General features: G+C 45.2%; 1 protein-coding gene across 1 annotated transcript in view; it reads left to right on the top strand.

Moving 5' to 3' along the window:
- Positions 1 to 232: 232 nt before the first annotated feature.
- NSFL1C (NSFL1 cofactor) overlaps positions 233 to 13,351 on the top strand; it is a 75,374-nt gene continuing 62,255 nt past the window's right edge. Inside the window, exons 1-2 of the mRNA XM_030211618.1 lie at positions 233 to 433; positions 1,135 to 1,232. Coding sequence (XP_030067478.1) covers positions 332 to 433; positions 1,135 to 1,232 — 200 coding nt within the window. The 5' untranslated portion in view covers positions 233 to 331. The remainder of the gene's footprint in view (positions 434 to 1,134; positions 1,233 to 13,351) is intronic.

Genomic DNA, 13,351 nt, shown 5'->3' with positions numbered 1-13,351 from the left:
CAACTGCAGAGCTGGCTACATCCGGAGAAAGAGCCTGTTGTTAAAAATTTACCAGCACACCCCTGCAGGTAAGTAATTCTTTTTTCTTCCACCAAAGTTGATTATCTGTTAATGTTGTTTGTTCTTTATATTGAAAAAAAATGTAATAAAACGATTACCAACAAAATCTGCGATTTCTTTTTTGTATCCCGACGGGTAAGGTCAGCATATGACACCGAAAGCTAGGCTACCGTGCTTGTTTCCCGCCGGATGCGGTTAGGACAGTGATACCGGAAGCAGAAGTGCCAACCTTGTTGCCTGCCGGAGCGCCTCCGCTGCGCACGGACGAAAGATGGCGGAGCCGCAGAATGCGTTGAGGGAGTTCGTGGTGGTGACCGGGGTGGAGGAGGAGCGGGCCCGGTTTTTCTTGGAGTCCGCGGGTTGGGATCTCCAGGTAACTGAATAGATCGACCTGTTTTAGCACGGGAGGGAAATGTCAAATCTTCCCGGGACCGGCCGTACTTAACAGATTCTCTCACCAGACGGAGAGACATACAAGCATCCCCCAACACACACACATACACACATCCCCCCCACTCCTTGAGAGAACCTCTTTCCACACGGAGGAACACACTCATACTAGCCACATCCCCCAGTCAGAGAGCGAGGGAGAGGACCCCATCCAACACACCCACACCCCTTTCTCTAGGTAGAAACACACACTCATTTCCCCAACCCCGAGAGAGAACATATATTACCCGAATTCCCTAGATAGAAATATAAACATTATCCAGGCACACACACTATTCCCTGCAAGAAACAGAGAAAAATACATATATAACCTCACACAAAGAATGAAAAATACACACTTCCAATGAGAGAGAAGCACATGCTGCACCCCCCCCCCCCCCAGTAAGAGTGAGAAAGAAACACTTAAACACTGTCCATCTTCCATCACTGAGGGGAAGGGAGGAGAGACACATACTGCCTCTCCATTGAACTACATACACAGGGTTTCCTTTCCTGCTTTGACAGAGAGAGACACGTTTTCCACCCATGAGAAGTAGGCAGCTGTGGTGTGCCCCCATTTCCATGGATGTGATAGAGATAATGAACTTGTCTTGGGCTCTCCTTATGTGTTGTTTTATCCTACAGCTAGCACTTGCCAGTTTCTATGAGGATGGTGGCGATGATGATCTGATCACCATACCACAGCAACATCCCAGTTCTGGTTCCCGTGGTACTGGACCGAGGTGAGTAGGAGTTGCTCAGACTTGTTAGTCACATATTTGCATGAGCCAGTGGGATCCATACAGTCAAATGGCACTAAAAAATTCACTTTAACCTGGGGCAGATTGTGGCTGTGACATTAATCCACTTTAATATGTAGAAATAAGAGTCCACAAATGGTTGTACGATTGTTTTTCTTGAACTAACTTCATCTGTGACTAGCTTTCCAGAGCTGAGCTCCATTCAGCATATACTTTGTTTAACAATTTTATTGATGACAAGTCAAAAGCAATCACATTAACCACAGAAACGTACAAATGTTAAAACATCAAACCATACATTATAAGAAAGTCTGTCATCAAAAGTTTTTTTTTTTTTTAAGTATTTTAATCCCTTAGATCCTGTCCCTAACCCCCCACCATCCCTAACCAACCCATAAATGATCATCCCCTTATCACAATTATTATCCTCTCCATAAATCATCCCGTTGCCTCTCCCATAAGCAACATCTGATGAAACCAAAAGCTAGGGGAACCTAAGCTCTTGTAGCCCCTCAAGCAACAATCAGCGAGAGAGATGACAGTGTAAAAAATTGCTTCCCTCCCCCTCCATATGCTTTATTTTATTTGTTTTATTTTCATACGTTTTAATGTGGGTAAATTTTGATAAGTGCCAGATTGTGTTGGGGGTGTCACAGGACATACTCTGTTCCAGGGACTTTCATGCACTCCTCTGAGGCTCTGTCACAGGACATTCTATTGTCTGAGGATTCACACTTTCCAAGATAGATGCATACAGACAAGACTTGGTGGCTCAGTAGCTTTGCTCTGCACCATTGTATGGAGGACTTGAGTTCAATTCTTGGGGAAGGTCTTCCATTCCTTGGATTGGCTGGGGATGCTGTAGCAGCAGGGGAGCTGGAATATTACTTATTGTGTAGCAGTGATTCTTAATGGCTAAGTTTGGGTTTATGATTGGAGGATTCCTGATGGAGCCTCAGCCAATGACTTTTGCTGCAATGACTAAGCAAAGTTTGTTGGCAGGGTATATAAAATGGACAAATCCTCTGATACTTGTAAATGAAGATGTATGGCATTGAACCCTGCTCCAGTTCTAAAGCTGCTGGAAGCCCAAAGACACAAAAGGAAATTGTTGGGCCCCCTTCTCCATTCCTACCTTCCCCACCAAAAAAAAAAAAAAATTGAGCTTGGTATCTCAACACAAATGCTACCCACTATCATACAGACGGAGTTCAGTTCCTGGGCTGGGTCTTTGCCTCCTCAACCAGCTGGGGCTACTTGGGAATGGGGGTGGGTGGAGCTCAAAAGCAACATCTTGGGGCCACTCTCAAGGGCCATGATTGCATGTTTCAGAGAATAGCTGGTTGCATGACCCTGACCGAGGACTCCTCCGCTCCTTCTCTGTGCATATCCAGCAGATAGCCAAGACTTGTCGCTTCTTCTTCTATAACATTAGCAAAATCTGCCCTTTCCTCTCTGAGCACACCACCCTCATCCACTCTCTCGTTACCTCTCGCCATGACTACTGCAACCTACTCCTCACTGGTCTCCCACTTAGCCACCTATCCCCCCTTCAGTCTGTTCAGAACTCTGCTGCACGTCTTATCTTCCGCCTGAACCGATACACTCATATCACCCCTCTCCTCAAGTCACTTCATTGGCTTCCGATCAGGTACCACATTCAATTCAAGCTTCTGCTACTAACCTACAAATGTACTCGATCTGCAGCCCCTCCTTACCTCTCAACCCTCATCTCCCCTTACGTTCCTACCCGTAACCTCCGCTCTCAAGACAAATCCCTCCTTTCAGTACCCTTCTCCACCACCGCCAACTCCAGGCTCCGCCCTTTCTGCCTCGCCTCATCCCACGCGTGGAACAGACTCCCCGAGCCCATACGCCAGGCCCCCTCCCTGCCCATCTTCAAATCTCTGCTTAAAGCCCACCTCTTCAATGTCGCCTTCGGCACCTAACTTCTACACCTCTACCCAGGAAATCTAGACTGCCCCAACTTGACATTTCGTTCTTTAGATTGTAAGCTCCTTTGAGCAGGGACCGTCCTTCTTTGTTTATTTTGTACAGTGCTGCGTAACCCTAGTAGCGCTCTAGAAATGTTAAATAGTAGTAGTAGTATGGCCTGCTTAAAGGGAGGGAGAAATAAGATTTACTTTGATCCTGGGGAACTGGGTTCGATTCCCACTGCAGCTCCTTGTGACTCTGGGCAAGTCACTTATCCCTCCATTGCCTCAGGTACCAAAACTTAGATTGTGAGCCCTCTAGGGATAGAGAAAGTACCTGCATATAATGTGTACAGCGCTGCATATGTCTAGTAGCGCTGTAGAAATTGTTAGTAGTAGTAGTCCCTAAGATGGCAGCTGTAGCGCCTGTAGAATGTAGTGCTTTTCAGCAGCTGTGTGGTGATGGCAATATCTCCAGCGCAGTGATCTTAGCCTCCTTCCAGCCTGCAAGAAGAGAGTGATGCTTCATCCCAAATCTTCCACCTCTCACAAATCAAATCAGGTCTTATATACTGCTAATATCCCCATCCAAGGGTTCAGTGTAGTTCACATCAATTTAGCTTACATGAAGATATACAGTTTGAGATTATGTGACTTCTGGGGTGGTTAAGAGGAAGGTTATCAAGGGAAAGGTGGTGGGGCTGTGGGAATAAGCGTTGACATGACAAAGAATGTATATTACATATTGTTCTTTGAGACTAGGAAGGTTTTTAGTTACTTCCTAAAGCTGAGGTAGTTATTGGACCTTATAGGAATGGGAAGGGAGTTCCAAAGCGATGTTCCTGCTACAGGGAATAGTGAGTTAAAGTTCTTCTGAAATCCAATATCCTTTCCATACCGAGATAAGAACAGTTGGTCTTTCATTCTTTTAGATCAAGCCAGGCAAAGTGAAGATATATCCGTCAATATGCTCAAAGTGAGGCCGTGTAGGATCTGAAAGACTACAGGTCACTTTGAACGTGATTGGTTTGGATATGGGGAGCCAGTGCAATTTAATCAGATAACAAGGAGACACTTCTGTATCTGTTTAGTTTGAAATCAATCTTGCCATGGTGTTCTGAATTAGCTGCAGTTTCTTCATATATTGAATCTTAATGCCAAGGATAGGATGGGTTATTGCAGTAGTCTGTGGGGGGATCAGTGATTGGACCAGACTTGCGAAGGACTACTGGTCAAAGAACGCACGAGCAAGTCATAGCTGTCTCATTTTGAATAGTGTTTTCTTCCAAACATGAGATGTGTGGGCAGAAAATGTTAACGAGTAGTCTAGAATGACCCCTAGCACCCTCGCTGACTCAACTCCCAATGTTTTGTCGTTCCCAACTGTTACAGAGGATGGTGTCATGAGTCCTGAGTTATGGAACCAAAGGATCTTTGTTTTTTGCGCGTTCAACTTCAGTTTGTTTATTAGGGCCCAATTCTGGATTGCATTTATCCCTGCAGTTAAAGTGGGTAAAATCAGGATGGGAGGGGGGGTAATGGGATGAGAAGCAGGATGTCGTCGGCATAGGATATGAGAAGCTCACCCAGCCCCAGGTAGATTGAGCTCAGTGAGGACATAAAGAAATTAAACAGTATTGGGGACAGCGGGGAACCTTGAGGGACTCCACGTTCTGGGAACCTTCTGTTAGCAAGGAATTGACTGAAACATCTTAGCACAGGACCAGAGATGCCTATTTGATCCAGTCGCTCTAGTAGCAGTACATGATCAGCTGCATCGAAGGCCGCCGAGATATCGAATTGAAGTAGTGCTACCTGGTCACCCTTGCAGAGATGTTGCTTTAATGTATGTGGTGAGGGTGAGAAGTAAGGTTTCTGTGCTGTGTGAGGATCTGAAACCGAATTGAGATTGGTGTAGTATGGAGAACTATCTAAGTAATGGGAGAACTGCTTGCTAACGATGGATTCCAGTATTTCTGTGAAGAGAGGTATTCTGGCTACTGGGTGGTAGTTTGCAGACAAGGACATGTCTAGCCTCTGCCCTTCGGAGTGAAACTGCCCAACTGGAGAGAGATTCTTGTGATGGGTGCAGCTAAACTCACACCCATTTTGGAAGAATCTGTCATCATCATAGATCATTGCACAATCCCTATCCTTTCCTATAGTAGTTTCTAAACTTTTTCCTATTGTAGTTTAGGCTTTTAGACTGTTCGGTTAAAAGTACATTCTGGCCAAGTGTTCAGTAGGTAATGAAAATGCAATGATTCTGTAAAAACTGGTTCCGTATTCCATATTCTGTGCAATAAAATCAACAATGTGTCAAAAGCAAACGAGATACCCCAAAGGGGCATCAATAATGTAAAATGTTTAACAAAGAATGGAAGAGTTTCATAGGGAACATGCAGTAAAAAGTTAAAATGCCAAGTGACAATTCTTTTTCCAGATGATAGGGAAGTATAGTCTTTCAATTCAAACCAGCCCCGAGATGCCTCAAGAAGCAGGCACAATTGTGTAACTGGAAATTAGGCAAACCCAATCCACCCACCCTCTAGTTCCTTACTAGAAATTAAAAACTTAACTTAGGTTTTTCCCCATGCCCCAAGCTTTACATAAGGAGTTGAAGATCCTTTTTTAAAAACCAGAGGGGGAGAGTCTGCATAACGTACAACCATCTGGGGAGCAATGTCATTCTGATCAAAGCAATCCTTCCCATCAAAGAGAGGGAGAGAATTGGAAATGTCCATTGTCAGTTCAGTCGCCAAGTATGTAAATGACCCCATTGCCCAGCGTAAGAGAAAGGAGTCTTAATTATTTCTGGATTCCACCTGGAACAGTAAAGTTCTGGTTTCTCTAACTTTAATTTGAAACTCGAAAAATTCCCATATTCATGAAAACTCTTCATTAATGTCTGTAAGGACTGCTCAGGATTAGTCAAATGCACTAGCAAATCATCTGCAAATGCTGCAGTTTTAAAGGTCTGACACCCTGTATGAACACCTTGAATATCCAGGTTAGCTTTGAGTTCTCTAATTAAAGGATCTAAAGCTAGAATAAATAAAAGTGAGCAAAGAGGCAGCCCTGCTGGGTTCCACAAGAAATTATAAATGGGTCTGAAAGCAGTCCATTCACCCCACCTCCTTCCCTTGGAGAGTTGTAAAGAGCTTCCACTGTCTCAATTAAAAAAAAAAAAAATCTCCCAATCCGTATTTTTTCAGAACAGCAAAGATAAGTCCATGAGACTCAATTGAATGCTTTTTCAACATCTAACTAATTAAAAGAGAAATTCTCCTTTAGTGCCATTTCCAGAGAAACCAAAATCTTATGAAGAATTTTAGCTGTTCTTTCCCGAACAAATCCCACCTGTGGGTCTGCTATATGTAAATTATCTTTAAAATAGAGCGTAGTACCGGAAGATTGGAGGGTAGCCCATGTAACGCCGATATTTTAAAAAGGTTCCAGAGGGGATCCGGGAAATTATAGACCGGTGAGCCTTACAGTGCCGGGCAAAATGGTAGAGACTATTATAAAGAACAAAATTACAGAGCATATTCAAAAGCATAGATTAATGTGACAAAGCCAGCATGGATTTAGTGAAGGGAAATCTTGCCTCACTAATCTGTTACATTTCTTTGAAGTCGTGAACAAACGTGGATAAAGGCGAGCCGGTTGATATTGTGTATCTGGATATTCAAAAGGTGTTTGACAAAATACCTCATGAAAGATTCCAGAGGAAATTGGAGAGTCATGGGATAGGAGGTAGTGTTCTATTGTGGATTAAAAACTGGTTAAAGGGACTTCCGGTTGGGCTGTGGAGGAGTAAGGAGGTGGAGTGTTGCTGCTCCGGAGCACCCGAATAGCCTGCAGACGAGCACAGTAATTAATCTTTCCAAACAAAGAGTATAAAATCTCCCCGGAGAGCGCTGATCAACGTTGAGTCAACAAGCTGAGTAGTTTCAGCAAGAATGGCTACAGAGTCGGCAAGAAAAGAGACTCGGGAGAAGGGAAGGCCAGCAGAGTCCAAGATGACGGAGAAAAGTTTGCCGCCAACACCGAGCTCACAGTGGGCCGCAGAGATAATTTCAGAGGTACGAGCGGCTGTGGAACAAACAATGGACTCTAAAATTCAGAAGATTCTCGATAAATTAGATGGAATGGAGGAACGATATGTGGCAATACCGTGTTTCCCCGAAAATAAGACACTGTCTTATATTAATTTTTGCCCCCAAAAATGCGCTAGGTCTTATTTTCAGGGGCTGTCTTATTTTTCGGGGAAACATCTGGGTTGGATCGGGGTTGGCCCGCCCGCCCTCCGTCGCTCCCGGAACTAACCTTAAACGCCTCCTTTCACCTTAGCAGCAAGCAGCAGCAGGGCAGGCCACTCCTTCCTTCCGTGTCCTGCCCTCGCCTGACGTAACGTCCGCGAGGGTGGGGCACGGAAGGAAGGTCTGCCCTGCTGCTGCTTGCTGCTAAGGTGAAAGGAGGCGTTTAAGGTTAGTTCTGGGAGCGATGGAGGGGGGCGCTCGGTGACCTCGGGTGGGGGGCGGCCCGGGGGTGGCCTTGTCCGGCTCTCGGCGGCCCTGCTTTCAAAGAAAAATTTGCTAGGTCTTACTTTCGGGGGAGGCCTTATATCTACCAATTCAGAAAAACCTCTACTAGGTCTTATTTTCAGGGGAATGTCTTACTTTCGGGGAAACAGGGTAGTAGCTGATGTGCAAACGATACAGCAGTGAATAGGGCGGTTGGAGGAGGAGATGAATCAGATATCGGATGAGCAGCTGAAGCTTTCAAAACGGCTATTGGAATTAGAGGAGAAAATTGAAGACATAGAAAATCGTTCCCGCAGGAATAATTTACGGCTAGGAAGTCTTCCAGAGTCTCTTTTGGAGAAGGACTTGCGAACATTTTTGGAGGATTGGATGCCAGAGGCTGCAGCCTTACTGGAAATGGCAGGAGACTTTAAAGTGGAAAGGGCCCATCGGCTGAGTCAGCGTCAAGCGGGAGGAGATCGCCCTAGAGTTACTATACTGAGAGTGCTTAATTATGCCCATAAGATGAGGATCCTACAGGCACTGTGAGGGGGCAAACAACTAAAGTATTAGAACCAGCGTGTGCTGTGTTTTCAAGATTATTCCACAAAAGTGTCAGCGGCTCGCAGAGCCTTTGTGCAGTATGTTCTAGGCTATTCGAGAAGCAATGTCGATTTAGTCTTCTGTACCCAGCGAGATTACGTGTATTGGACAAAGGACAGGTACTTTTCTTTGATCGGGTGGAGGAGGCAAGAAGCTATGTGGACAAGTTGGAAGAGAAAAATTCGGAACAAGCATGAACTGTGGAGAAGTTGGGGTTTAAGTGTCGAGATTAACGCCGTCATTAGATTACAAGCAATGTTGGCAAATAGTACTATCAAATGTCTAGAGCACAAGGAGTGCTTATAAAGTAGCCACTGCCAGGAGGATACCAAGGACGTCATGGTTACAGCAGGTTAGCATTTACGTCTTTGCAGGGTATGTATAGAGTCCCATTAAACGGTGGAGAGCGAAGACCATCTAATGAGAGAACATGCTGGAGTTGATTGTCAGCTGTGACGTGTCGAAGGTCCATTGAGCAGAAACATGGTGTCTCCATCGGGAGTAGTGGACTTATGTGGACACTTGGTGATTACTTAATAAGACTGCATAATAACTGGAATGTTTGCATCTGTTGGGTGGATGGATGTGTGGGGTGTTTGAATGAGGGAGGGGACTAAGGGGAGGTTCCCCCACCCCCCCCCTTTTTTTTTTTTTTAACAAGTGCAATCATAAAGGATGGAATAAGTTACTAATCTTGGTTGGGAGAATGAATGTGGGAATGTAAGTCGGTAAGAGTCTATGATGTTAGAGACTCATGGTTATGGAGTCAAGGGCGTGGCTGTACTGGGTTATTCTCGGGAGGAAGGTTTGGGGGGAAAGATTTCTTATCTTTGGGTGGCTCTAAGCCCAGGAGGGGAAGGATCCGGAAGAAGGCCGAAGAAGATGGGATTCTAGGGAAGGGGAGAGGGTTTGGGGGGGGGAGGGAGGGAAAGGGAGTTGGGAGGGGGGAGTGAGTGAGTGGGTGCAGTGCTCCGTAGTAGTGATAGGTTGGACTTAGTCAACAGTAAAATTGATGGTCATTTTCTAGTTCGGGGGAGTGGAGGCTGGGACACTCCTTCGGCTTCTTTCTAAACGGGATGATTGTATGTTATAATACGGTTCCATGGGAGCGCATGGGAATTGGGTAAATGCCGGGGTTAAAATTTACTACTTGGAATGTAGGTGGTATCCATTCGCCAATTAAAAGACAAAAATTGTTAAAAGTTCTAAGGGACAGGGGGACCTTGGTTGCTTTTCTCCAGGAGACACATCTGTCAACTGGGGAACATCTAAAATTAAAGAAGTGGTGGGTTGGAAATTTTTTTGAAGCTCCGATAGTGGGAAGGAGGGGGGGGGGGGGGTGTGGTGATCCTGGTCACGAAGGGGCTGCAGTTGGAAACCAGGAAGGTCATAGTAGATCCGGAAGGCAGGTATGTTTTGGCTTCGGAGGTACTGGAACGTCAACTTCTTTTGTTGTGTAATCTTTATGCGCCAAATGTTTTTGAGAGAATTTTTCAAAAGGGTTATTTGAATGCTATTAGACTTGGGTGAGTCACCCATAATACTGGGTGGAGACCTAAATGATGTAGCAGATCCATCTTTGGATAGATCGAAGCCCACAGACAGGGAATTGGCTAGAAAGGAGAGAGGGGTGAGTCTTCTGAACTCAGCATCGGGTTTAGTAGATGTGTGGAGGACTCTTAACCCATTGGAAAGGAATTATACACATGTATCCAGAGTACACTCCACAATGTCTAGAATAGACTATCTGTTGCTCTCTGGGGAGCTTTTGACTCAGGTGGAAGAGGTTAGAATAGGCCCGATAATGATTTCAGATCATGGGTGGAATTAGGACTACAGGGCAGAGCCTCTTCATCTATAGAGGAAGTTTCCACCGTTTCTTTATAGGGATAGTCACTTTTCCCCTTTTTTGGCATCTAAATGGCAGCAATATAAAAAATCTAATGAAGGTCATAGATCAAATCCGACATTATTCTGGGAGGCGGCTAAAGCGGTTCTCAGGGGAGAAATTATCTCCTATGTTAGCTTCCAGAGGAAGGTGAGGCGTAGGGAAGTACTTTGCTTGGAATGGCGAGTGACCTCGCTTCGGAGACAGTATTTATTTATTTATTGTTCGCTTATATCCCACATTTTCCCACTCATGCAGGCACAATGTGGCTTACAAAACATGAAATAAAATTACAGTATAGGAAGCTTAGAAAAGTATACAAGGAGTAAGCATGGGGGAAAGCATCTAACAGGGTGAACTAGCAGGGTAAGGGACAGGAGGGGTGTATCAGTCAGCGGTATAAAGTGAGGGGTAGGTCTTGGCAAAGAAGTAGGTCTTCAACAACTTCTTAAAGAGGGCATGGTTTTGAGGTGTTGCGGGAGAGCATTCCAGTGCTTAGGGCTCCAATAGCGAAGATCTTCTTGTACTTGACACCCTTACAGTTTGGGAAGTGCAGATGAAGGTAAGAACGAGCAGCAGGATTGGCGTTCCTGAGCGGGAGGTCGATCAAGGGGTGCATATACTCCGGGGCAAGCCCATAGATGATTTTATGGGTCAAGGAGCAGAGCTTAAAGGCAATGCGCTCCTGTACAGGCAGCCAGTGTAATTTGAAACGCAAGGGTTCGGCATGTGCAAAGCGTCGTTCTCTTAGGAGCCAGTGGACAAGTGTGCGGAACAAATCTCTAGTAAGGAAGTATCTTATGCGCCGAAGCCTCCACATGGCATGAAACATTTTTTCATTTTTTTGGTAGACCACTCCCAAAATGTCAAAAGGCAGTTGTTGGAAACTCAGCAAGCTCTGTACGAGCTGTTGCATAGAAAGGCGAAGAAGTCTTGGGCATACTTTAGATATCAACTTTACAGATTTGCTAATAAGGGGGGCAGGTTACTAGCACGGCTTGCTCATAGTAGTTCGGGATGTCATAAAATCTCCACGTTTGTAGATTCGAGAGGGGTGAGGAAACATGAGGATAAGGTTATAAATAAGATTCTTTCAGAGTTTTTTCCTAAATTATATGAGCCGCAGTCCCCACCTCCAATAGCCAGTGAGGTCTATCTTTCTAGTATGGATCTACCTAGGGTAACGGACTCAGAGCTAGCATTGCTGAATGAGCCTATTGCTGTGGAGGAGGTGGAGTGAGTAATTAAGCAGAGTTCGCTGGGGAAGGCTCCAGGGCCGGATGGGATACGTAGCGAGTTTTACAAGCTGTTACAAGAGGAGGTGAGCCCGCTGTTAAAGGATGTTTTCAGTAGTCTTATTCAAAAGGGGCAATTGCCACAACATCTTAATAGGGCCCAAATTATAGTTCTTCAGCCAGGTAAACCAGTGAGTCGCCCTGAATCATATCGGCCAATCTCACTACTTAACACAGAGGTAAAAGTTTTGGCCAAAATTCTGGCTATTCGTTTAGTGAGAATACTCCCTTCATTGGTAGCAGAGCCACAACTAGGATTTACAAGGGGGAGAGTGTTTGTGAAGAATATGAGAAGGATTCTAGCCACGTTGGAGACACTTTGTGAGGAGAAGGAACAGGCATTATTAAGTTTTGATGCAGAAAAAGCGTTTGATAGGGTGGAATGGGGAATTATGTTTGGGGTATTGGAGGCGTATGGTATAAAGGGTTGGTTTGCTAAAGCAGTGCAGGCTCTGTACACAGACCCAAAGGCGCGGACTTATTCCCAATATGGAGGAGAACTAGGCAGGGATGCCCTTTGTCGCCTTTGCTTTTTGTTCTAACACTAGACCCTCTTCTGTGGGAAATTCAACTTAAGCCGGATATTAGAGGGGTGAGGATAAGGAATTCCATCTTTAAATCTGCAGTGTTTACAGATGATTTACTGTTGTTAATAAAGGAGCCCAGATCTTCGCTACCGAATCTCATGGAAAGCTTAACAGAATATGGGGACTTTTCAGGGTTTCAATTGAATCTTACCAAGTCAGAAGCTTTGGCGAATTCATACTTATTGCGACGCTTATGGTGGGAAGGGTTTCCCTTGAGGTGGGCACGGGAGTCGTTCAAATACTTGGGTATACAACTTCCTATGGATACTTCGCTTCTATATAAAAGTAACATCGCCAAATTGTTCAGAGAGACGAAGGAACAGTTATCGCTATGGTCTACTCTGCCAGTGTCTTTCTTAGGACGGTTGCATCTTTTCAGAATGATTATTTTTCCGAGGTGGTTGTTTGTGTTACAAATATTGCCTATCTGGTTAACGCGTAGGGACTTGTCATCACGTCAAAGAATGGTGTCACGATTTTGTTGGGGAGGCCGGAAAGCAAAAATGAGGTGGCAGTTTGTGATGGGAGCTCAAAAATGGGGAGGGTTGGGGTTTCCGGATCTTCGGAAATACAACCAAGCTCGTTTGCTTCGGCATTTGAAGGACTGGTTACTGGGATCCACTATGTATACAGATGTGGGGTTGGAACAGGCTTACTTTAGTCCATGGCATGTGAACTCGGTACTTCATACTTCTCGGGGGAATATACTGGAGAGGCTGCGAGGGAGTGTTTTGCTATGTCCCCTATGGTTTCTCTGGAGGGCGATACTCCCATTATGGGATCAGTGCCCTGTTAGCAGTGGGTGGTTGCCACTACAAGGGAATGTAGATTTCACACCGGGCGGAGAGAATAGGGTTTTTCATTTTTTGAAAGAGAAGGGGGTTACTACTCTAGCAAATGTAACCACAGGAGACGGGACCTTAATCTCACTGCAGGAGTTCTTGGACCAGTGTGTACAGGGGCAGGCCGCAGTCTTTGCTTATTATCAACTCTCTCATTATGTGTACTCGCTGCCACAGGGAAGTTTACATCCACGGTTCGATCGGTAGCTGCGTGAGCTTTTAGAAGGAGATGCAGAGGGCCAAGTATCGATTTTGTGGTTTCATGGGGAGTTATGTAAGAGAGCTCAACAGAGGGACCTACAGGTGGTAGCAGATAGGTGGAGCAGAGAGGTGGGAAAGGCGATTTCACCAAAATTGTTACAGTCCTCTCTTCAGAGTGGTGTTCTTGTACAGAGTGCGGAACTACAAGAATGTCATTTTAGGACA

This window comes from Microcaecilia unicolor, chromosome 8, assembly GCF_901765095.1.
Source record: "Microcaecilia unicolor chromosome 8, aMicUni1.1, whole genome shotgun sequence".
NCBI lineage: Eukaryota > Metazoa > Chordata > Amphibia > Gymnophiona > Siphonopidae > Microcaecilia > Microcaecilia unicolor.
Note: the sequence above shows the minus strand (reverse complement) of the source record. Positions and strands in the feature narration are given on the sequence as shown.